The 25,966-nt window shown below is 41.3% G+C and overlaps 2 protein-coding genes across 8 annotated transcripts in view; one reads left to right on the forward strand and one right to left on the reverse strand.

Moving 5' to 3' along the window:
- The window catches only part of LRRC56 (leucine rich repeat containing 56), a 41,595-nt gene extending 28,892 nt beyond the window's left edge, over positions 1 to 12,703 (reverse strand). Inside the window, exons 1-5 of one of the 7 annotated variants that reach the window (XM_083480183.1) lie at positions 12,382 to 12,626; positions 10,941 to 11,188; positions 8,511 to 8,675; positions 4,694 to 4,863; positions 437 to 524 (exon numbers count right to left, since the gene is read on the reverse strand). In XM_083480183.1, coding sequence (XP_083336309.1) covers positions 437 to 524; positions 4,694 to 4,863; positions 8,511 to 8,541 — 289 coding nt within the window. In that variant the 5' untranslated portion in view covers positions 8,542 to 8,675; positions 10,941 to 11,188; positions 12,382 to 12,626. Of the gene's footprint in view, positions 1 to 436; positions 525 to 4,693; positions 4,864 to 8,510; positions 8,676 to 10,940; positions 11,189 to 11,457; positions 11,550 to 12,381 lie in introns of those variants that run through there. The other 6 variants (XM_083480184.1, XM_083480181.1, XM_083480186.1 and 3 more) reach the window with 6 other exon arrangements.
- Positions 12,704 to 12,793: 90 nt separating this feature from the next.
- HRAS (HRas proto-oncogene, GTPase) overlaps positions 12,794 to 25,966 on the forward strand; it is a 67,410-nt gene continuing 54,237 nt past the window's right edge. The window contains exon 1 of the mRNA XM_083480603.1: positions 12,794 to 12,816. The gene's annotated coding sequence lies outside the window, so the exon portion shown is untranslated. The remainder of the gene's footprint in view (positions 12,817 to 25,966) is intronic.

The raw sequence follows: 25,966 nt of genomic DNA on the forward strand, positions 1-25,966 counted from the left end.
TGTGAAGAAGTACTTGCTTTCGTTTGGGATGTCCATCAGTTCTAACATTATGAGAGAGAGAAAATATTTCTCTATTGACTTTCTCCACACCATGAATGATTTTATGACTCCCTTTAACTCTAAACTGAAAAGCTCCATGTGTCATACCCTCTTCTCATAGGACAGTTGCTCCATCCCCTTGATCATGTGAGTTGACTTTTCTGAACTTTTCCCAGCTCTACAATACCCTTTTTGAGATGATGCAGCCAGAACTTTTCACAGCATTCCAAACGTGGTTACACCATAGATTTGTATAATGGCATTATGATACGGCAGTTACATTTTTAGTTCCTTTCCTAATAGTCCTGAGCATGGAATTTACCTTTTCACAGCTGCAGCACAATGGGCTCTAATAAAAGGCTAAGAGGGTCTGAGCCAGAATAAAACGTTTTCTCACCAAAGTTTCCAAGGCTGTTCTCTCTTGTGTCTACATGCATCTCTAGAGCTTTCACTTGACGCAGATCATCTAGCCCAGTCAGTGTTTTCTACAACAATAAGCAAAGAGTATGAAACTTGCATCCTTTATCATAATATTCTACAAAGAAACTAGTTTTCTGCTAGTAATTCAGTCCTACACAAAGCGTTCTCAGAAGGCCTCAAACCTGATGTTTAGCTTCTGTGCTAAACATTCATACAGCTTTGGTTCTCTACAGAAGAGTGGGAAATGTGTAGCAATACGACAGAGAATTAGAAAGAGAAAGAAAAACAGCTGAGCTGCTTGGGTAAAGTCTAAGTTTCCCAGAACTGATGGGAAGTTGGTAGTGCTCAACTTGAAACCTCTTTCGAGAGACAAACAGCACAATCTTAACTGTGTTAAAATCTACTAAGAAGAAAGTTATATTGAATTCAATGAGGTTTACTCGCAGATAAGTGCGGTTAGCATTGCAGTCTAAAATAGGAAAATATATAGTCACTAGAGACAAGAAGTAGACAAAAGTTGTTTCCTTTTTTCCTTTATAGGACACCTTAGACCTGCAGTCAACGTTTAAGGCTTTGCAGGAACTATGTAGGACACCACCTAGTTAGAATACCATTCTGAAGGGCACCTAAAGCCCTCGAAGTCAACATATATATATTAATGTAAGAATTCTGCTCTATAACTGAAGAGGCAGAACTCTATTAAAAATGAATATTAGTATAAATGTTTTTAAATGTATAAATGTTCAATTAAAAAAGAATTGACAAAGTGGAAAAAGGAAAGGGAAAGCACATAGATGGGATAGCATCTGTTCTTAGATTGCATATGTCATGCAATACAATAGTTTCAACAGGGAACAAAATTCTCCCCCTCACATCACCTTTCTATAAAACTTCAACAACTGTCTGAAATGTTTTTGAACTTGTTCATTCTATTTGTGGCCTCCCTGTCAAATGCATTTACCTCAACTATGAAAAGTAATCATCTGCCAAGAAAAAAGGAAGTAATTCTGTCTTAAAAATATAAGATAGAACCCACTAACTTTAGTTTTCTCTGTGGAAAACAGTAGTTAAGTGCATATCCCCAGATGCCATCATATCTATTATTCAGAGAAAAGCATTTCTTCTATCATCTGTTTGCATATGCATATATGTGCACATTCCAGTCCTAAAAATAAATGACCACAATTTATGAAAATCAGCAATCCGGGTACTAAAAGTTAGTCACTGAACAAAATATAATTTACAATTATATAAATTGAAACACCACATTCTCAATTGTTCGTACTAATAAATCAGATAATAATGGAAAGTAAATGAGGGTAGGCGCACTGACATGGCTCCATGGAAAAGGACAGGAAGCTATGCAGAGCAAAAAAATCCTAAGCACTAGAAGACTTAATAGACTCAGAATAACCAACACTTTTTCAAGCTTATTTCATAGAATCGTAGAGTCATTCTACAACCATGAGGACTAGAAACTTGCTTTTTACTACAAACTTATACACTGTCCAGCACTAGCTGTTGTAGTACGATACTGACTGTATGCTCAATGCATGATTCATACTGGACTCATCTTCTCTTTTCAGAGAGGCAGCAAAAGATATAAATGCATAAGGATATGCACAAGGAAATACACTCACGGCAGTAATAAATATGCTGAGCAAACTGGTTTGAAACTGTCTATACTCTACCACACCCAAGAGTAAGTAGGATATGGGCCTAAAGTTTTGAAAGAGGAAAGGAAAAGTCAGGCACGCACAGCTTCAATTTTAAAATATTGTCTTCCTTCTGAAAGGCTAACAGAGTCTTCTCCCAGCTATAAAAAATGCTAAGACTGTGTAAGTGTGTTGGTGAGAAAATGATTTCCTGCTACTGTTCCATTAAAGAGTTCTAAACACTAAAAAAGACATAATGGAAATTTGTTTCTAATCAATTAGTTGAACAGCAGTGCTATTTTTAAACTTGAAAAAGCAAAAGGAAGTTAACAGTATGGAAGCAGCTGCTTCAACCTGAGCAACAAGAGGTCAAATAATAGTTACATTAGACTTGTTATTAAAGCGTGCTGCAAACATAGTTAGCGTTTCCTTGGCAATATTGTATATCTATATTTTAAAAAACAGGAAGTGACTGCTCCAACAATGCCCACTCAAAACTTTCAGGCCAAATGAAAGTCCCTATTAGGCAAAAAAAGAATGCAACTGTCAAAGGTAAGTACTGCATTACAAAAATCTTGACACATGAAAACTTGAAGAGTTTGAGTTGGTGCTGGAAAAAAAATGTTCAGGGGGTACTCTCATTTTCCTACTCATATTGAAATACTTCCCCTCAATGAGGCCAAACTTAGATTCACAAAATGTTTAGGTGTATGCGTACCCCTGCACACCCCTAGAAAAAAAGCACTGGTTATTTTATTTTATTTATTTATTTATAGTATTTCTTATCCACGCTTCACCATAACATCCCATGGCAGGCCACAACAATATATTATACAACTATAAACACAGGTAAAACTGTTGGCGCTATAAAACAAGCAAGACCATTCTAAATGGAACAGAACAATATACATTCAACAAAACGACATGCCTTAACTGTCAAAGACCAGGGTAAAGAGGTGTGTCTTCAGCATAGGGCAGAAGCTGTACAATGAAGGGGCTGTTCACACTCATGTGGGAGGGAGTTAAACAGCTTAGGGACTGCCACAGAGAAAGATCCCTCCTGAGCTGCCATTCCCTACACTTCTGAGGAAGGTGGCACTACCATGAGAACCCCCAAGAAGGTCAGCAGGGATGGAAACAGGCCCCAAATATTTGAAGGGCTAAATTGTTTAGGACTGAAGCCTCACCACACATGGGTCTTACTGGGTTGTTTCATTTCAGACTGCAGATAGGGGATCAAACTAATTTTACTAGCTCTGTATGTAAAATGAGATGCTTTTGGGTTTTTTAATGTGAGAGAGCATTAAACATTTCATCTCCCATCCTTGCAACAGTGAGATCAGATTGGACATTTGCTAATCAGTTACAGCTTTCAGAGAATGTTGATCAGGGCAAGGACATCCTGATGGTTTTACACCCTACACTTTCCAAATAAAATGCTTTCACTCTAAAAGCAATTGCTGTTTTGATAAAGATGTCAACCCTCCTACGCCTTTGCTTCTATTACATCTCTTAGTGAAATTTCACTTGATAGTCTGCTTCTCGCTGACAGAGGCACTGAAATCCCCAAATTTCTTTTAAAATCAAAGTTTCCCTTCCTTCAGCTGCCACACAGAAAGAAAAGGAAATGGCCCACAAGCAGCCTTGCTGAAGCTCCTTTCCCACAGAAAGCCCTGTCTACCATTGCATGTCGCTGCCTGTTTTCCATCATCTTCATCCCATCAAAATGCAGCCTGTTGTCTAGCTATCCCCCTGCCAGCAGATGTGAGCCATTTCCAGTGCACCCCAGGCCTTTCCCAGTCCTTAATTAGTAACCGAGTAAATAATGCATGCTGCAACATAAAAACTGCATAGTCACAAGGGCATAGTCACAGACTCATACCCTTTCCTACAGCACAATTATTTTACCAACACAAAACGTTATTCAAATATTAACAAAATAGGAAAGTTTATCTCCTTTGCATAACACACAGGAAGCAGTGTTTTACATTGGCTCTTCTGTGGACAATGAAAGGTGGATGAAGGGATGCTTCAGGTCAGTGGTAGGTCTCAGGAGCAGTCCATGCAGTTATTGCTTTTAAAGCTATCAGGTAGCAACAAGCAAACCTCAAAGAGTGTGAGTGAGATGCTGGGCAAACTGCACTGACATTCAAGGTTGACAATACCATGCTAGAGGAAGCCCACTAGCATAACAAACTGAACGATTTGTATGTGCCAAATGTATGACCCATATACTGAGGCAGCTCTCTGCCTCTCTTATTCAGGGATGTTAATCATATTTGCGATGTTAGAATATAGACTGTTTTAATCCTTTTGCTATTAAACAGAAATAAGGTTACTGTAAAATAGGACCCTTTAATCCTTCTCTGTAGGATCTAATTAATACTCGTGTTAGTCATATTTGTTTATGGAAGTGCCTGAGAGGTAGCCAGGAGTACCAAAAGCATCTTTCAGTAGTCCAATTTGACTGGAAGTCCATCAGATATGCCACAGTAATACAATGTATATCAGCAAGCCTAATTTGATTGTTTCCATTCCAGAGTTCTCATTCCAGATGCATTAAATTAGTATCTACTTACCAGTTTGTTGGGGGAAAGATATTCATTCACAAGTAGTTCTTCATCATCATCTTTAATTGATGGGCTGGGATTCAGGAGACCTTGCCGACCCAAATCTGTGACCCGAACTGTAGCAGAACCTGGTCTTGAGACTCGGCCTAATTTCCAGTTTAGGTCCATCCCAGAATGTCCTAAACATTAACCACAGGAAGAGAAACTTGTTTGGTTTCAGCACTTACTTTTTACATTCTTAAGTCAAAGCCAGTCTGATGCATCTAGATAGTGTGGTGTTAAAATTGCAATGACATTGAAAACCGGTATAAAATGTTCCACCTATACACCCTGAATTTCACATTTCATTACATATATGTAACTGTGATACATTCCTGTTTCTGGGCAAAAAATAAAAAACCATTCAATCCCCACTGTTCCTTTTAGATTATATTCACCCACAAATGCTTAGTCATTCCAAGAACCAATAACAAACAAAGCTGTCAATTACCGTATTTTTTGCACCATAACACTCACTTTTTTCCTCCTAGAAAGTAAGGGGAAATGTCTGTGCGTGTTATGGAGGGAATGCCTACGGGTGGCATGCCTACGGATTTTCCTCCTCTAAAAACTACGGGCGTGTTATGGTCGGGTGCGTGTTATAGAGCGAAAAATACGGTAATAACCATAAAAGACTATAAAACAACTATGAAAGAGTGATATTCAACCCAGAAATAAAAGTAGCACTAAAAACTTTCCTGCTTGTTTCCTGCTTGGCAGGGGGTTGGACTCAATGGCCCTTGTGGTCTCTTCCAACTCTATGATTCTAGTATTCTATGAACTTTACTTGTTTAGAGAAAAATGAAAGAAATTCAACTACTGTAGTTCATTTATTTAAAAAGTAAAGGGTTTATACAGCCTCATCATGGGAACCCTGAAATTACATAACAATGTGAAAACATGTGAAAGAAGAGCTCTGCTGGATCAGCTCCATCTAGTCCAGCATAAGATTTTTACAGTGTTCAAACAGATGCCTATAGGAAGGCGACAAGCAGCAGCTGAGTACAATAGCAACTCTCTCCACTTGTGCTTCCCAGCAACTGGTATACAGACAAATAGTAGAACACAGTCCTCATGGTTAGTATTAATTGAGAGCCCCATCCTTCATGAATTTGTCAAATTCTCTTTATAGTCATCCAAGTTCACTCTGTCTTGTAAGAACACATTCCAAAGTTTAACTATGCACTGTATAAACTGCATGCTCTGAATCTCCCAACATCAGTTTTGTTGGAAGACCCTGCATTCTAGTATAACGATACCCACTTCTTGCAAACCATGTATAAATCGGACACATCTTTAATGTGTCCTCCCTTGCTTGCAGTGTTTGAAATTTCCATGGTTCTAGGCACATTTTGCAACACGGAATTTCATTAGCGTGAGCAGTTTCTGAGCTTGGTGCAGTACTGCAACTAAGATTTTAGATTAAAACTGCAGAATGGAGGGAAAAGAGGACCTTTTTCTGCCTCCCCACTTCCAGCTACTCTCTGAAGACTGGAGAAGAGACCCTCTTAAGAATATTAGGGGGCAGGGCAGGGGAAGGACTAGACCATGTGGAAAATGAACATAATATTTTAGCTGCGGTTCATTCATTTTCAGCTTTGTATTCATTATTTAAAAAATGCGCCTAGACATTCTGTTGCTGTGCCCATAACCTAGGTTTAAGGTGCCATTTAGCTCCTAGTTTTCATATTTCAGTTTCTAACACTGCCGCATACTAGGCTGACATTTTCATCAGAAATTCAAGTGCTCTTTCCAGGTCAATCACCAGGTACCACAAATTCAAACCCATAGGGTCATAAATTGAACTGCCCTGAGACCTCCTGGTATAGGCCATAAATTTAATAAATAATAAATATATAAATTATGAATGGGAGCAAGATCTTGTCATTCTACCTCCTGATGGGTGAAAAAGCATTGAATTTATTTAAATTGGGAGAAGTTGTAAAATAATCCTATATAACCAAATGCAATGGTGGGAATGCATAAATCACTAGATGGTGCACCTAAAGAGTTAATCAACACACGAGAAATAAAATGATTTATTTCACTGCTACCAAATACTACAGTTGCCGTGCAAAATGCTTTCTTATCTCTGAAACATGTATTAGAGCAACACTTACTTATGGTTTGACAAGAAAATCAATTCGTGGTTTAATATCTGAAGTTACGCTCCTGATTTTATACTTCCCAATATTGATCTGTTACTTGTAATTGCTTTACAACTGAATTAGCAAGCAGAACAACATTTTCATGCCCAGCTCCATATGTGTAAAACGCAATAAAATTAACAGTGGAGCAATTAAAAGATAGCCCAAATTAGAATCTTTTTGTGTAGCAAAACCGCTGCACAAAAGGACCACACCCATGGTAGCTTTATAGAGAGACCACTTCCCCCTTTTCAGTGCAACTAGATTGCAGGCAAGAAGAGAAACATTTCAAGTGCCTAATGACCTGAGCTTCTCGGTGGCCAAAAAAGATCTTTCTGTCATAGACTGTAATACAACAGTAGAACCTTGAAACGAGTAACAGGGTTCAGTGAGAGCAATTAGTAGAGTTACCGAACTGTAAAGTGGCAGAGAAGAGATTTACATACTGTTATTGAAAACTGCTAAACAAGTATAGTGCCACAGATTCATTGTTAAATCTGTATCAATTTATGGAAGTGGCTTGGGCAGGGGCAGGGCGGAGATAGTGGTGTCCTCCATCCGGTGGCAGCAGTATTGTGCTCATTGAAATGTGGCTGGGGTGAAGTGGTGACAGCAAAGATGGAGGACTTCCAGGTTGGCAGCTGCAGTTTCAAATGAGTGTGTGCACCTGCTGGCCTGCAACCACCTTGGAGCACTCCTAATTTTGCCATCTCACCACCTTCCTGTCCCAGTGAGTGCTGTGCGACTGGAAGCATGCCGCCACCCACTGTGAATATGCAATTCAATATTTTATTATATATTGGGTTTTCAATTTCAATGTAGGAGAGGCTGAGCATCAAAAGCAAACAATTGCTCATGCAACGTAGATTTTTAGGGGCTATTTACAGAGACCTTTTGCAGGTGCCATAGGAAATACAGGTGGGCACACAAGTGTCTGTAAGCTCAGAAGAGTTGATACAGAATCACACAATCATAGAATTGTTGGAAGAGGCCACAAAGGTCATCTAGTCGCTTTGTACTCTATGGTATAACTTGCTTTTTAGGTTTCTTCTTTGTTATTGTATTACAAAAATATCATTTACTTGTTATAGAAATCTCAATATAAGGTATTCAAAAATAAATAAATAAATAAATAAAGAACAGCAGTTAAAATAGCATCATAAAATTATACCAGCAACAGCAAGCTAAAAACATCAGCAGAGGCTCTAACCACAACAAAGCCAAATGGAATAAGATAAAAGCCTACTTAAAAGCTGGCAAAGAACAGGTCTCTGTAATAAGTCTATTCCATAGTTTAGGCACAACGGAAAAGGCCACTCTCTTGTTCTCTGCCAGTTCTACTTCCACAGGCCAAGGGAAGACAAGGAGAGTCTGAGAACCTGAGCGCTTGGCTTGAGCTGGTTCATACAGGCAGAGGTGGTTGCTGAGATATGCTGTTCTCAGGTCACTTAGAGGCTTTGCAGGACAAAGGCAATATGATGAATAGAGCCCAGAAACAAACTGAAAGTGGAACAGACTTGGCCTAATATGATCCATCCTGCTGACCCCTGGCACAAATCTGGCCACAATGTTCTCAGCCAATTGAAGTTTCCAATATTATCTTCAAGAGCAGCCCACACATGTGCGATTTAGTGACTAACCTGGAAGTAACTGGAGTGTTGCACTTGTCATCCACTACAAGATTCTACAAATGAAGCATGTGAAGGAGTGTAACAGATGTAGCACTGTCCAGCAAGCAGGTCAGTTTGCAAGCACTCTTTCCATTTTCAGTACAAAGATGTTTTCTCTCTCTCTGGTGTTAATCTCTGGGAAAAAGCAATTTATAATTGTATCTGTTCAACTATCAATCCAATTACCACCACCACCACCCCTGCACCTCAGAGTATCATGGCAACTGCCAAATTTGGACATTCAAGAAATTATTGCTCTAAATGCTTTTACACCTGAAGCTTTTTTTTTTTTTTTAAAAAAAGCATTGATTTCCAAAGTAATACTGTAGAACAATATATTTCAACAACTTTTCCCCTTCCTCTTCCCTTCCTGAAGAAGCTTGGAGCACATTTAAATACATAATTTGACTACTTGATAATATAACACCCATTCTGACACATATTTCTATTAACAATCAAACTTATCCTTTCTACATTCTACAAATATAACTTTGATGAAAATCTTGGTACAGTGTCTAAATTAATCAATAGACTTTGCTGCAGCCCACACTCTCAGGCAATAGCAGTTGTTTAAGCACTACTAAACAAAAAGTAAGAAAATCTATGCAAGCTATAGACTGTATATAGGGTTTGGCTCCTCAGGAAGCTGTGAATGCCATTTTAAGTGTAATTTAGCAAAAAGTGTCCTCTTATGGAAAAAAAATCTTTCCACAGCTGAGATTTACTATGATGTCACCAGGAAACTGCTATTACACCAATCAGTCCCTAATGTTAAAAACTATTTTTGCCCATATTTATGTATCAGGCTGCATTCTATACAATCTAATCCTGAAATTGTCAGAACTGTTATTTGAATACAATTCTAAAAGGTAAGGGAAAACAAAGGTAGGGAGGGCATTTACATTATGAATATCATAATGAACTGTTTCACAAGCTGGCCCATTACTGAATATATATTTGCTGATGGCAGATGTCCTTCCTGGCTTACTCCCATCTTCATGGTCAAGGTGGGCAACCTGCAAACCACATTTTATGCAGCCCCAATGCTTCCTTAAACTGCCTCATTCTTCCATCACATCAGAGGTCTTTCCTCTCCATTTCTTTCCTCCTTATTTTTCCTGACTTTTAAGTGCCCCACCTTCTATTATGTCATTTCAGAATACAGGATAGTATTTTATAGATAATTGATGAGTTTTTTATTTTTTTAAAAAAAACCTTTTCATAGTTGTTTGGTGTCCAGAAAAGAAGTTTTCCCCACCTCACTATCAAATATCAAATTACTATGCTTCTGAATACACTCACACACACCAGAATCACAAAGGAATTTTTTCACTTGCTTTCCAGAACATTAGCTATATTGGTCTGTTGTACTAAATAAAAAAAATCCTCTGCATATTTATTTAAGAATAATCCCATCAAACACAGTGGGGCTTACTTCTGAGTAGACCTGTAAAGTATTAGGAATTTTTATTTTGAGGTAGTCAGTGAAAATTGAAACAGGGTGGTCTTTATTCTGAATGAATGTCCATCATAAGTACCAGTAATTCTGGCTCTGCCCACTCCCAGCAGATCAGCAGATCAGCAGTCCAAGGGAATGTGGCCCTTGACAGAAAAAAGGTTGCCCATCTGTTTTAGGAGCAGTGAGGAGGAATGCCAGGGTGAGAGAGAACAGAAGGTGGGAGAAGGTAGAGGGAGAAAAAGACTAATTGAAACTCTCTCCTGAGGGTTCCCCTCCCTCGATTAGGCTGTAATCCTATGTACATTTACCTGGGAATAAGCCCCTTAATAGACACTTTCAATAAACATTCACAAAAGCGGGCTGTTAGGGTTTGTTTTTGGCAGGGTAACTCAGTCAACTAGATCAGAAAATCCAAACCCAACTTTAAATTTTGCAGAGGAAGCAGCAAAGTATTTTACATATTGCTTTAGTACATGGAAAGTACTTCACATACATTATCATCATCCTTGGCACCTAAATTGTATGGCTTTTGTTGCATGCTGAAGAGGCACCTCTTTACCCTGGCCTTTGACATCTAATATATTTGTTTTAGGACCCACCCCATCCCTCTGGAGGCTGCCACATCCCATCCTATGTTGCTTGAAAGTGTCTCCTAGCCCATCAGTGAGGCTTTCAAGGGGCACAGTTGGTTGCAGAGGGGCAGTGCCACAGTGGGGACAGGAAATTTCCTTTTGCAAACTTCAGGTAACGTACATTAGAATCTAAGGCCAAGTCAGTCTGCAAAACATGTATGTTTAAATGTCATTATGCATTTTGCAACTTTTTCTGTTGCATTTTAGAAACCAGAAATAAAATGGTATGAGGACCAGTTTGTATAAATAATATGAAGGCAGTTGCCTCATCAGTAATGATTTGTCCAGAATTTCCTGAATTGCATTTACCTCCAGTTATTTCTTCTTGCTGTTCATAATGGCAATGTCACCAATATGATGGCAAGTATTTATGTCAAATATGCTTTGGGCTTCACACACAAAGCTGCTTTTTCTATCACAAGTGCTATAGTTTCTGTCTGTCTTTATTCTCTATCATTATTATTCTATTTCCATTTATTTGTCATCCATTCAATCTTCTCTAAGCAAATCCACTGGTTTTATTAGTTATTACTGTTTATCTTCCTGATAAATTTTTCCTGCAATAAATAAAAGAGGCAAATGCTGAAAGACAGATACATCTGTGTACAAAGGGACAGACAGCTCTGAAGGTACATCAGAAACACACACCAAACATTATTAAGTTATTCAAAACATATTTAGCCACTGGCATCTAATACAATTTCCCAAAAGTAAACCTATGGGTTTTTGATCACTCAGGCTAACTGATGCCAAATCTGAAGTCAAAAAGGACTGTCTTTACAGAGTATGTTTGCTAGTGACCCCAAGGAAGGATGTTTGTGCTTGCCCTACTTTTACAGCATGGCTTGCTTGCTTGAGCCATAGAATCATAGAATTGTAGAGTTGGAAGGGACTCTGAGGGTCATCAAGTCCAACCTCCTGCAATGCAGGAATCTCAACTAGATCATACATGACAAATGGTATCCAACCTCTGCTTTAAAAGGAAGGTGAGAGTCCATCACCTCTTGTGGAAGTCTATTCCACTGTCAAACAGATCTTGCTGTCAGAAAGTTCTTCCTGAAGTAGCTATATGAACTGCAAGCATATTTCAACTCCATCACTAACAAGAAGTCAACAATAACTTGCTTATTTGGAAGCAAGCCTTACCATTTGCAACATCCTTACTAAAAAGGATGCACACTTAAAATTCCACCTGAATCCACTTGGAATTAAACCACTGCACTAAGCTATTTTCTCCTGTTCTGGAGGCTAGGACCCAAAGCAATGGATTCAAGTTACAAAAAATGACATTCCCACCTGGATAGCTCGGTCGGTAGAGCATGAGACTCTTAATCTCAGGGTTAGGGGTTTGAGCCCCACGTTGGGCAAAAAGAGTCCTGTATTGCAGGGGGCTGGACTAGATGACCCTCACGGTCCCTTCCAACTCTATGATTCGATCTAAACATTCTAGGCAAGCGATCAAAGGATTCTAGCCATGCAGTGATTTCCCTTGCATGTTTACTCAGAATGAAACCCCGCTGTGTTCAATGCGGTTGCTCCCCAACAAGCATGCTAGCAGAGGACCCCCCCCCCCACAAAATAAGCATAACTACTCGGCCCCAGTAAGGATGCTCGCTGCGAATATGCAGAGTACATGTCCCTTATCAAGTCTTAGGGGCAAAGCTTCCAGGTAATATTGAAACCAAGAGTTGTTAAAACAGTGCAGGGGGCGGCGGCACCTTCATCCTGTCCCTTCCCGCCTCTCACGCACCAGGGTGGAGTCTCTCGCCTACCGGCTTCTTGTCTCCTCGGGCTGCAAAAAGGTGGCGCCCTCCCCTTTCCCTTACCCCCAGAGTAAGAGGAGCAAAGAAAGAGAAGGGGCTGCTCTCGCCAAAAAAAGCCCCAGCGAAGAAGAAGAGCCTTGGGTTCCCTCAGTTCCCGGGCCCGCGCTGCCTCCTCAGGTACTTCCAGGGATTCGCGTGAGTAACAGGGCCTCGGGTTGCCCCGGCAACGGCTCGATTTGAATACGCGTATTACATAGTCATGAGCACGGCGGGCCCCGGAGCCAGTCACCGCCTCGGTGCCGGATTGGTGGCAAGAAGCGGCTGCGGCGGCGCTTTGCGCGTGAGGGGAGGAGGAGCTGCGGAGAAGGTCTGGGGGGCTTCCGCCCGCCCCGAAGGTGTTGCGTGGAGGAGGTTGGCTATGGGTAGGTCACGTCTGAAGCGTGTTCCCTCGGAAGAAAGTTGCGCTGGTGCAACCGGGATAGTCCTGGTCCGGATAAGTGTGCAGTCGGGTTGCAAGCTTTAAATCCGAGGGGTTGTGTTATTTGTCCTTTTTCTCTAGGAAGATCTTTCCTGCGGGCTACGAAAAGCTGATCAAGAATCTGCTGTATGGAAACTGCATGATTGAGTCGAATAGGTGGGCAGTTTGGGTGCTGGGAAGAGGGAGCTGTAAGTTGCTTGAAGGAAATGAATGGTCTAATATGAGAGTCTGTAAAATGCGGCAAGGGAAAACCCCCACAGGCTTGTAGGAGTGCCTTTTTCCTCAATAGCAGTTGCTATCCTGGTACACGTGCTCCAGATGTGTGGTCGTGCGTGTAAGGTTGTACTTACACTTCAGATCAAATGCACAAGCCTAAATTTACAGCCTGGAAGGTTGTACTATTATTTTCTCTCCACATATACCTACTGGGAAGCCATTCTCTATGCAACATCCATTCCCTAGCATGCATTGAAGCAAGCTAGGGTATGTGTGGTTGTTCACACATACATAAATGGGTGTCTGCATGTACAAAAATGTAATACAGAAATTGACCGTGAAACCGCTATTCACAGCCTTAAAGGAGAAGAAATCTCTGAGTAAAATCACATTTTATGTTGGAACAACTCTTTCAGTGCTCACAAACACAAGCATGAAGATACGCTTTCTTTTTCCTGCTCTTTTTCTCTGTGCATGTTCATGCAGCCTATTAAAGAAACAGCTGTAACTTGCTAGCACAGCATCCCAGAAGAGTCATTTAGACTCTGAATTATTGCCACTGTGTAATACCACAGGGAGGTGTTTTCCAAGGGAATGCAGAAGCCTGTAAGATCTGTAGACAGTAAAGCTGTACAATGATAAAGCAAATTCCCTCTGGAGCTGCAATAGAGGACAAATTATGTCACGCTCAGATGACTGAATAAGATAGGCATGGCCTGAGAAAGCTAAAGAGCCGATTCTGAATTTCTGAAAACAATAAGATAGCAAAAGAAGATAGTGACTTGAAAATAAGGGTGTGTTTGTGTGTATATACAGTATAGCATGATTAACCAACCCAGACCCTGCAACCATCATCTGAGGCCCTTTGTGTGCCTCCTCTGTGAGAAGTCCAGAGGTTAGCAACACAAGAATGGGCCTTTTCTGTGGTGGCTCCCCACTGTCCCCATGTATGCTTGCCTGGCACCTTTATTGCATATCTCTAGATAGCCTGAAACACACAGCATTGCTGAGGGTGAATGGTTAAATGCTCTGTCATGTATTCTGTGGAATGAGTGCAATATTAGGTTAATAGATGCAGTGGGACTCGCACAACACCATTGTAAAATCCTCCCTAACATTACATGGATACCAAGTCTGAAATTCATATATACGTCTTACTTTATGGGAATCCAGCAGCCTCAGTCTCCTATAATATATCATTTAGCAGGATACAGAGCAAGCGTGATGCATTTAATTCTCTTTGTGATCATATAAGCTACTCCACAAATCCCTCTGCCAGTAAGCTGTGATGATTAAAGAGCTTACTGCGGGGAAACTATAGCTAATACTTTCTTTTCTTAAATAAAAAAAGTGTTACTAATGAGTGCTAGGAAATTACTCAGTGTTAGTGCCTCAGCATCAGATGAACATCTTAGTCATACGTTTTATAAGGGGCAGCAATCCAATCATTACCTGAATTGACAAAGTTCCTTTTCGTGTCAAGGAGTTTTGCTGATCAGGAGAAATTCAAAAAACATGGTTTAGAGTGTAATGGCTGCTGTGATGCATTACCTATTGCTGATCTCTTCCTTACTCACAGGAAAGAGCCTCTGTCATCATGGTCTGGATGGGAGATAAGGCAGGGCTGGGGAACCTCAAGCCTGATGGCTGAATGTGGCCCTTTGGGCCTCTCTCTGACCCTCAAATCTTTTTCCTCAGGTCACATACTCCACTGCCCTGCTTTACATTCAGACATGAAGCTCATTGCGTGACCTTAGGCCAGTTGCTGTCTCTCAGCTTAACCTACCTCAAAGTGTTGTTGTGGGGCTTGCATGAGAAGAGTGTATGCTACTTTGAGCTCCTTGGAGAAAAAGATGGGATATAAATGCAATAAATAAGGGCATTTTTGTGCTACAGTGCAACAAATGTGGGAGATCTCCCCCAGACAAAGGGAAGGGGGTTTGTTGTGGGGAAGGGGGATTTGGCAAGAGAAGTGAACATAGACAGGGATGGGGAGCATAGGCAATGGAGTTGAAGGCCATTAAATGGAAGAGATGCAGAGGATCTGTTAGTTTTCTATGCAGAACTCACATATATACAGGATAAGCACTATAACAACATTTGTGATTGGTGGGAAACATTTTAGAGGGTTCAGATGTGTTACATAATGTGAAGTAGTCTTATAGTTAACTTGTTCCTGCCTACAAACAGTGTTTGCCCAGGACTGTGTATAGCTTTCAGCACAAATCCAAGTTACACAGTTCTGCATTGCACCCAGCCTGCACTGCAATGAGTTGCTGTTGTTTCATCATAGTGAGTGGATTCTACGTTCACAAACAGAACATCACGCAGGATTTTCCCATGCCACATCACACCTGCTCATGAATAATTTTTTTTCCTAACTTCTGATTAAGCCTAAATTCTTTCCAGAAGTTGTTGAAATTATTAATTGCTGGCTGTGGAGATGTGTGCTAAGAGCTCTGCACTTTACCCCTCCTTGTCTCTTGTTGGTAACTAGCCTTTTAGCTTGACCCCTATCTCTGGTGCATCCTGGCAAGGGCTCTTATTGACACAAACCTGGCTTGCTAGATGATGCAAAGCTCCAGTCTCAGCTTTACTCACCATAGCAACCTATACCTTATGATCAACATTATTCTGTTTCATGAGCTGGGTTGCCATGGCAAAGTCCTTGTATCATATTGCAAGGTGATTATAAAAGGAAGCACTTTGCTTTTCCTATAATATATATATGTCAAAATGATCAATTTTGATATCTGCAGCAGATCAACTTTTGAGCTGCTTTGAAGCAATCTGTAAAGAGTTGCTAAAAGTTTTCTTGGTAAAGTAGCCACAGGTAACATATCACACACCAAGTGGATACGTGAAAAGAAAAGGCTGGAGAGGCTGAGAGCATTTTCACACATAACAAGGAGCATTAATTCAGCTTCTTCACTCTGTACATTATGACACTTGTAGACATAGTTCAGTGGGGAGGCGACACGTGCACACACAGCTAAATTAATGGATATGCTTTTAACTTCACTGGCGAAAATAGTGTTAAGTGTTAGGGATCTGTCCCATGGAGAACCCACAGAGGGGCTGCTGGGGAATCTGATAGAGTCATGGTGATGCTAGGACCCAATCAGAAAATCAAATTAGAATTTGTCATAGACCCTGCACATGCTCAAAGCAGGGCCACTTGAACAAGTCAGATGGGGAACAGGAAACCTGAGCAAATCAACAAACATTTTCACAGTGGTAGTGGTTGTTACTCCTGTTGTGTGTCATTCACAGTTCTGTAGAGAAGCATGTTGATCTGTGGTTGAAATACTCTGGAAGGAGCTTGTGTTCATCATGAAGTTGTTTTTATAACAGGGTAATGGCCTTGAAATAAGCTATTGAGCTTTGATTATTTATTTATTATTACATTTACATTTATATTCCATTTACCTTTGCTCCAAGGAGTTCAAGGTGACGTTCATGATTCTATTCCTCCCCATTTTGTCCCCACAACAGCCCTGTGAGGTAAGTTAGACTGAGAGATAGGTGTCTGGCCCAACATCACTCAGTGAGCTTCACGGCTGAATTTTGAAAATGATCCTTCATTAGGTTTATCAATCTGAAAGTCTTAAATTTGGTTTTAGAAAAACAGGTGGGGATCAGACGGGAATGCTTTATATAATGTATATAAATGGCTGGTAATTAGAACTAAAAGTAACTCTTGCTCCAATGATTTGGCTTCTAATGAAAGTTCAGACCTGCTGGTCTGTCCTAGCAACCTTGTTTGTGGTGTGTGTGCTTATAACCCTTAAAATTAGTTGACTCACACTATCTGTGTGTGTTACCATAACCAGACAATGTGAGATGTACTTATTTATTTGAATCCTTTTTGCAGTCAACGCCAATAGATCAATCAAGAGCCAGACTTGGGACATTTCTCCTTCCTCTAGAATACATTGATATTCCTCTGTCCTATTCATCATCTTCTTCTTTGTCAAACATGACTAGCTAAAATAGCTATGTGTTGATGTCATTTTCCAATTGCCCTGGAGAAGTTGTGTATGGCAACCTAAATGCTCACAATAAATGGCTAGGACAAGGCTGGACTGGAATAAGAGCAAAGTGGTATGACATACATGCATATGCTTGTGAAGAAACACCACCCTTGGCATTGCTCAGCAGAAATGTACAGCAACATCTCTCTAAGAAAGCTCTTTGGGAAGCTGTTGTACCACTGTGACTGATTTCTAAGATAAGGTAAAGGTAAAGGTACCCCTGCCCGTATGGGCCAGTCGTGTCCGACTCTAGGATTGTGCACTCATCTCACTTAAGAGGCCGGGAGCTGGCGCTGTCCGAAGACACTTCCGGGTCACATGGCCAGCGTGACGAAGCTGCTCTGGCAAGCCAGCACCAGCGCAGCAGACGGAAACGCCGTTTACCTTCCCGCTATAAAGCGGTACCTATTTATCTACTTGCACTTAGGGGTGCTTTCGAACTGCTAGGTGGGCAGGAGCTGGGACCGAACGGCGGGAGCTCACCCCGCCGCGGGGATTCGAACCGCCGACCATACTATTGGCAAGCCCTAGGTGCTGAGGTTTTTCCCACAGCGCCACCCGCGTCCCTGATTTCTAAGATAGTATGTCCTTAATTCAGCTCTTGCCTTGGCCATGAACTCATAAGGTAGCCTGCGTTTAACCCTGTTCTCTCAGGATTCTCCAAGTGAATTCAAAACTACTCCCTTAAAATGTTTCTTTCAAAAAAACAATAATCCCTCTTTTGCCAGCATAGGAAAAGACCAAACTTTTGGCAAGTTAAAAACTTACAAACTCTCCAAATTCATATGCGTCAGAAAAGTTGCATATGCAGTAAAACTTAGCTTAATTACAAGGTGGTGAAAGTTCCTAAACCATTGGTATAGGAACTGAAGAGTGGCTTGTGAGAGCCATGTGACTAAGCTGGAGCAACCAGCTCAAACCTAGTTACATGCTAAGCTTCTCAGACTCCAGGAGAATAAAGCCTTGATTACCTAACTCCTCCCAAGGTGAGGGGAAGTGGACATAGCTAAGCCTGGCAGCACAGCTTACTCTATGGTATTAACCCCTTCATGCATTAATAAGACTTAAGCATGTTGGTTATATGAGGCTGGTTATCTCACAGGCATGACCCACGCTTTCTTAGCCATACTCCTGCCCTCTACAATATGGGTATAATAGTGATAGATTTTATCTGCATTGATATTAGTATAGTAAGTTTTAAAATGTTTACAATAAAGAATAAACATTTGGGTATGGAAAGACCTTGAATGGGAAAAGTCATGGACTATTGTCTTTGCTGCTTCCTCTTTTGGGGAGGTGGCGGAGGTTATATACTATTCCCCAATCACAGCGACACTAAAATCCTGGATTCCAAGACTGCTTTTTTATAGGGCAGCAATTACTTCTGCACCTAGAAAGATCATCATAAAAAGCTTAAAAACAAATAAAGACAGTGTGGTCTACAGGTGTTTCACTCTAGCATCCGTCTTGTTTAATTGACTAGATCTGCTTTCTTAAATGTCGATCACTGCTCTGACTTAATTAATTGGTTAAAAGACTGAAAGTGGTAAGCAAACTGGTGTATCCCAAGACTAATGAGAGTAGTGCATGCACATTTTGTCTCGTATGTTGGGTTCCTCAAGTGCTAGAGAACTCCTTTTCTTTTTCTTTTTTTTAGTGAAAGCTGGGAATCTAGGGATTATGGTTTATCTATGTATGTGTGCAGACACTGACCTCCACCCGCAGATAGATGCCCATGTGAAATGATTTAAACATTTATCATGTGCATGAAATTATATGCATGAAAGTCAAAAAGAATTTGATTTATTTGTTAAGGGCCAATTCACTTTGACCTTATTATTTTTGTTAGATTCCTTAGGGACAGTTCTGAAAACACTCTGCTTGGTTTCAGAGCGAAAAGCATGTGTCCCATCTGTGAAACATTATGGATAAATGCTGCAGGACTGTAAAAGTATATCCTTCAGCAGAGGCGTGTGTTTGTATTTTGTGGGTGGGTGTGGGTGTTTAAATCAAAACAGAATAAGGATTCCTCTGGACTATTACTATTTTTCAAGAGGGATTCAAGCACATACCAGAACTTTAGGTTTATGTAGTTAAAGTGGACTAAAGAGTTCTGTCACCCTAATGCATCAAATTTTCTTTAAAAAATAATCTGGCTTCTTGCAGTTTGTAAAGTGATGGGGAAATGCATTGAAAAGTGTGGGATGTCTAATGAGAAGACATGTAAGCACTCTGCAGGCATATCAGAGTGAATGCAGGATGAATCCTCATTGTAGTATAATGCATTTGCAAGCAAATCTGAACAAATGCTCAGTAAAGACCGGATACTGTATAATATACCGTATTTTTCGCCCTGTAAGACACACTTTTCCCCCTCCAAAAATGAAGGGGAAATGTGTGTGCGTCCTATGGGGCGAATGCAGGCTTTCGCTGAAGCCTGGAGAGCGAGGGGGGTCGGTGCGCACCGACCCCTCTCGCTCTCCAGGCTTCAGGAAGCTATCCGCTAGCCGTGGGAGACCCAGCTCTCCCAGGGCTAGCGGAGAGCTTGCCTGCACCCAGAAGCTTGGGGCGGCTGAGCTCCGCACGCCCCAAGCTTCGGGATTAGCGCAGCGCTCCGCTAGCCATGGGAGAGCCGCGCGGCTCTCCCACGGCTAGTGGAGAGCTTGCCAGCACCCAGAAGCTTGGGGCGTGCTGAACTCCGCACGCCCCAAGCTTCGGGATTAGCACAGCGTACCTGGGGGGGGGGGGAAATAATTTTTTTTGTCTTTATTTCCCCCCCAGAAAACTAGGTGTGTCCTATGGGCCGGTGCGTCCTATGGGGCGAAAAATACGGTAACCTCCATGTAAGCTTTGTGCAAGCAAGTCAGGATGAATGCTCAAGAAGCAGGGCATCCAGAGTGGCCTTAAAATAATTCTGTGCAAACTTGATTCAAATTTTGTATCCAGACACCTAAATTCTGTAACCTGTACAAATTATGCAAACTATCAATATTTGCATGGGCTTCCTATATTTAGATAATTAACAGTGCTCTCCTGTGTGTGCCTGTTCAGAAAATGCAAATCCCATTGATTTCAATGTGGCTTATTCCCAGATAAGTGTTTAATAGTATTACAGCCCAAGTTGCAGTCATATGCAAACTTATCTGAACATAAGTCTCATTGAACTCAATAGGATTTACTTCCGAGAAGTTATACACAGGATTGCACAGTAATTTTGTTAGCTTTTTGTCAAAACAAGAAAGTAAAATCAGTTCCCCAGTCCTGCCCCAGCTGCTGAGATTTTGTCAGGCATCACTCACAAACTTTCATGCCAATCTTCCCAGCCCAGAGGGTTGGAAATACACTTTGAATGAATGATGAAAGACAAGGAAAGAAAACCTGAGTTTCTCTGTGACGCAACCAATGCCAAATCTCATGCTTCTACGGTTATTATGCAGGATTGTGAGATATCTTTTGGTAAAGTGCTTGGATTGCAAGCTCCTAGGTTGCAGTCCTATGTATAATTACTCGGGAGTGAGCCCCATTAAACACAATGGGACTTGCTTCTGAATAGCCTTTACACTATATGAGAGCAGGGAATATCTCCTTTAAAGATACATGGATGGTGTTGAACCAATACAGCCCTGATCTGTACCAAGGACTTCAAACAGCACTGTAGTATAGTGACTGAGGTTGTCAGCGGTGAAGGGGTCCAGTTCAAAACCTGCTTCAGGCCACAAATTCCTTAGGTGGATTTAGCCAAGCCACTATGTTTTAATTTCAGTTCCTTGCTGCATCTGCAATAGAGGATAACGAGTGGAACTTAGTGAAAAAATATTCATGGATGAAGGGTTGGAATTGACCTGGTGGAAGCACATCCTCTGCAAATAACCAGCCATCCTTTACATTGCAGTCCGCCCTCAGAACGTGAAAGGGCCCTTGAGAAGGAATTGGGCTCAGAAGATGCAGTTCACTCCACAGTTTGAAATTAGGAAGATGTGTTATTCTGTGGCAGCCCATCACTCCCTCAAGCTCAATATGGTCTTCCCCAAGGGTAAGGGACCCTTGTCCAGACCAAGGACCACATTCTCTACAAGGCAACCCAGCAGCAGCTGGAGGCAAAAGCAAATGGGGCAAGAAGCAAACGTGGACAAGAGTAGCAGATTTGCCACTTAGGTTTGTACTGTCGGCTTCTTTCCAGAAATTTCTACACACAGAGCCTCTCTATCTAAGACGTCTTATCAGCTCAAGGACAGATTCCAGCCAGGCTGAAGCACTTGAGGAGGGTGTGGAGCAGGACCAGTGAGGATGTGACTGGATGAAGGGGCGTGGCCTAGAGGGAGTCCTTGGGGCCAGGCAGAGATGGACCCTTGTGTGGATAGCCTTATGTGAAGATACAAGGAATGGAACCTGGAATTGTTTACATGTGAATCATGTGATGTACTACTGAGCCACTCCCCTGCCCTACACTGGTTTAGAGCCTAAGCTCCACTCCTAGCCTGCTGAGAGCCTGAAAAACACTCTGTTGCCAGCGTTTGGAAGGAGCATGTGGGGACATACGCTTTACCAGTATGGGAGGTAATGCTTGTCTGTGTCAAGAATTTCTGAGCTAATACATATGGAGCTAATCTCAATTGGTACTGACATGCTAAATATTGTTATTTTTATTATAGTAGACATGGCAAGTATGAGGTCTGCAGGGTGGCAACATGAGAATGGGCCTTCTCTGCAGTGGCTGTGGCATGCTCTCCCCAGGGAAGTTCACCTGGCACCTTCATTATATAACATTAATCGCCAGGCAAAAACGTTCCTTTTTAACCAGGCCTTAGGTTGATTTGATTGACATCCTATGCCCTTTTAAAATGTGGGTTTTTTGGGGGTGGGGTTTTGATTATGTATTTTGTGGTTTTATATTTTGATTTTATTATGTGAACCCCCTGAGACCTCTGAATATAGGGCAATATATAAATTCAGTCAATCAATCAATTTGACTGACATATTAAGGTTAAGTTGGCAGTTAACCAGATTCACTGCACAGTAGTCATGCATAACTGGTACACTTCAAATTAGTTCTGTTCCTGCGATAGCTTCAGGAGGAAAAATGAACAGAGAATCATTTCTAGAGGGTATTCTCACAATAAACAGGGGGAAACAGGTGTGTGCCCTTAAAAAATAAACAAACCGAAACCCCCAAACACTACTTTCATTAAAAGCTAGTGTGGGATGTATTATTACTAGAGCCGTCAAGTACAACATTTTCCTCTTGGCAAGAATGGACACACAGGGGAATGTGGCTCCAGACAGGGAGGACTTCCTGTCAAACCTGCTCTGGAGCTTCTTCCCCCTGTGTGTGACCAGGTAGATGGGCATGACCCTAGCTGTGCAGATAAAAGAGCTGGCCATGCAACCATCTCTCTCTTGGACTCTTACTCTCTTACTCTTGGACTCTCCTGATTCTTAGCTAGTGCATGGCTCAGCCTTCACAAAGGATGGAGCTCACAAGCAGAAAGTCTGAGATACGTAGCTCAGACTCCTTTTCACTGTAACCACAAGAGAAAGCCTGCCTTCAGATTACTGCTGTGAACTGAATGTGAGTAAAATTTTATTCTTACTTTTAAAGAAGACTGTGTTGTGTTGTTATTATTTTAAGAGGGAAATAAAGGGGACGCGGGTGGTGCTGTGGTCTAAACCACAGAGCCTAGGGCTTGCTGATCAGAAGGTTGGCGGTTCGAATCCCTGCAACAGGGTGAGCTCCCATTGCTCAGTCCCTGTTCCTGCCAACCTAGCAGTTCAAAAGCACATCAAAGTGCAAGTAGATAAATAGATACCGCTCCGACGGGAAGGTAAACGGTGTTTCCATGCACTGCTCTGGTTCGTCAGAAGCGGCTTAGTCATGGTGGCCACATGACCTGGAAGCTGTACGCCGGCTCCCTCGGCCCATAAAGCGAGGTGAGTGTCGCAGCCCCAGAGTTGTCCGCGACTGGACCTAATGGTCAGGGGTCCCTTTACCTTTACCTAAGAAATCATCAACTTGCTTCCAATAAGTTGCAATGGGAATGTGCTTTGCTGTTTACTCACTAGCATGAGTGAGGAGGGATAATATCAAAACAATATATCCTCTACTACCTTCCTTACAATCCCACAACTAGATGGAGTAAAGTACTATTTACCCTGATATATCTGTTCCACACAAAAAATAACACTACTTTTAGAATCACAGAGCTTCACAAATTGCTGGTTCAGGGCCAAATGCTTTTTAAGGGAAATTTTTGTTTGCATGATTGAGCCTTGAATAGTCACTAGGAAAGGGTCTGATGCTGTCTACTACATCAGACTCTCTGGGACTGTTTTCAAATTAGTATTAGCAGTAGTAGTCATATTTCATATTACATAGTACAGTGGTACCTCGGGTTACAGACGCTTCAGGTTACAGACTCCGCTAACCCAGAAATAGTACCTTGGGTTAAGAACTTTGCTTCAGGATGAGAACAGAAATCGTGCAACAGCGGTGCGGCAGCAGCGGGAGGCCCCATTAGCTAAAGTGGTACCTCAGGTTAAGAATGGACCTCCAGAACAAATTAAGTTCTTAACTCGTACCATTGTATTATCTTTCTGGCAAATATACTTCTGTATATTCATGCCACCTCTCAAGAAATATATGCTCAGAATTTAGCAAAACCTGTGTGATGAGGTTTTGTAGTTTTAAGATCCCCTGATTTGTCGTCAGCATGCATTCCTGTAATTTGGCATATGTAATATTTTATGCACTCCTTAGGGATGCAAAGAGAATCACTGTGAGTAGCAAGCGGGAGGGGAATCCGCTCAAGCAAGCAAATCCTGCAACCTCCCTCTCTGATTAGCAGGGCTTAGGGGAGCCCCAAAGTGACTGAAGCAAACAGTCCCTACTACACTAGCTAATAAAAGAGTTTGTAAAATTATATAGAGCTGAGTCTAGTGTATATTGTGAAGCTTCAGGAGTTCATTTCATAAACTGTTCCTAAATCTTTCTTATGTAGCCCTAGGAGTGTTTGTCACAGATTAAACAGCTGTTACCTCACTTGTGATTGTATTTTCACTAGGCTGAACTCTTGCCGATTATGAGCCCCATAAGGTTTGGTTAAAGTCATTAGTTCTCTTTTGTGATTCTGTTTCACCCAATCTGGTATCTAGCAATCTGTGCCTTTGTAAATATGACTGTTGCCTTAACATCTTAGACCAAGCTTTCAGAAAACAAAGCAAGTTTCTAGCTCTCATGGTTGCAAACCTATATAGGAAATCATGATGTGTCTGCCAAAAGTGCCATTGTTCATTGACGTCTTGCATGGCTATCATTTTCTATAGCCTCTAGCAATGTTCCTCTACCCAAGCATCCTTGCTGTTCATCAGTTCTTTCCTTTGTAAACTACAGTAGTGCTTCAAAAAACCCAACCAACCAACAAAAACAAAGATAAAAAATGTTTAAGCATAAGTTCTACAAATCAAGCAAGTTTAGGCAAATCCAGATAATTTGCACAAAGTGGATTAATTTGCATAGGTTATTACATGTTCCCTTGGCATAGAAGGAACAAAACCTCAAGTATGAAACCCTTACTTTCAGCCTGTAATAATTGGAATAGCCTGCAGTGTAATACTGAGGCATGATTAACAGATTATTGTACTACATCATATAATAATTACATGAAATGTGCCATATAAAAGTATAACCTACTTTAACGTAAGAGGTTCATGGAACTCAATAAACCTTATCATGCAATAAAGTGAAGCAGGCTGGTTTGACTTTATTTCATTTGCATATATACAAAGGAACGTGGCTACCAACCATGAGCAACAGTGGCAGACTATGGACAGACACCTTCATTTAATTATTTTATTGGGTGCTCTTGATGTGACTATTCATTTATATTTTGTGTGAGGATCTGTTCCATCAGTGGTGGGAGGAAGGGTGAATTTACAGGGTGTTCCTGTTTGTACAAGACTTGAAAAAGAAACATTTTTTTGAAGGCTGCAGTTTACAGAAAGGCTGCTGTTTCCCTTTCTCCAGTACTGTACATGGATGTAAATACATGGGTGTAGCCAGGGGTGCAGCTGCCCTCCTAAATAAAGTAATTAAATAAAAATACTTAACTGACCAATTGTGTCGCAGATAACTTGGTTCTCCCCCCCATTAACATAAAGCCTGCCCCCCATAAATCCTGGCTATGTCGATGCTCCAGTTTCCATCTTTCTATAGCACTGTGCAGATATTTTATTTGTACACAGGTTGTTGTTGTTGGTGGGTATGACTCTGCTAACCTTACCCCATTGGAGAGCCCAATGGCCATATGTTAGAAATCACATGTGCACAGGTCCGCCCCACTGCATAGCTCTCAACATGAGTGAAGCCCATGCACATTGGTTTGAGTTGGCCCCTGTTGTAATGGAATGTCCAATGTATAAATTTAAACATTTGTGTTTAAGGCTCTATATGTCTTAGGCACAAAATATCTGAAAGAATGCTCTGTCACAAGAGACTAGGACCCTGCGGGACTTGACATCTTTCACCAGGCCTTTGGCCAAGGCACAGCCTGACCCCCTCCTTTGGTAATCCTCACAGAACTCTAGCCCTATGGTTGCCATTAATTTGATTTTGAATTTATTTTAGAATGAATTGATTTTAGAAAGCTGTATTACCTTTACTGTTGTTAGCCGCTCTGAGCCTGGCTGGGGAGGGCGTGATATAAATAAAATTTTATTATTTTATATTCCCTTTTAAGTGCTGAGATCAGCTAAGGGGGCAGTCTCTGTGGCAGCTCCTTGGTTATGGAATTCCTTCCCCAGAGGTGTGTCTGGAACCTTCATTATATAGCTTCCATCACATGCTGAAGA

The sequence above is a fragment of the Podarcis liolepis genome, assembly GCF_965112155.1.
Source record: "Podarcis liolepis genome assembly, chromosome: 1".
Lineage (NCBI taxonomy): Eukaryota > Metazoa > Chordata > Lepidosauria > Squamata > Lacertidae > Podarcis > Podarcis liolepis.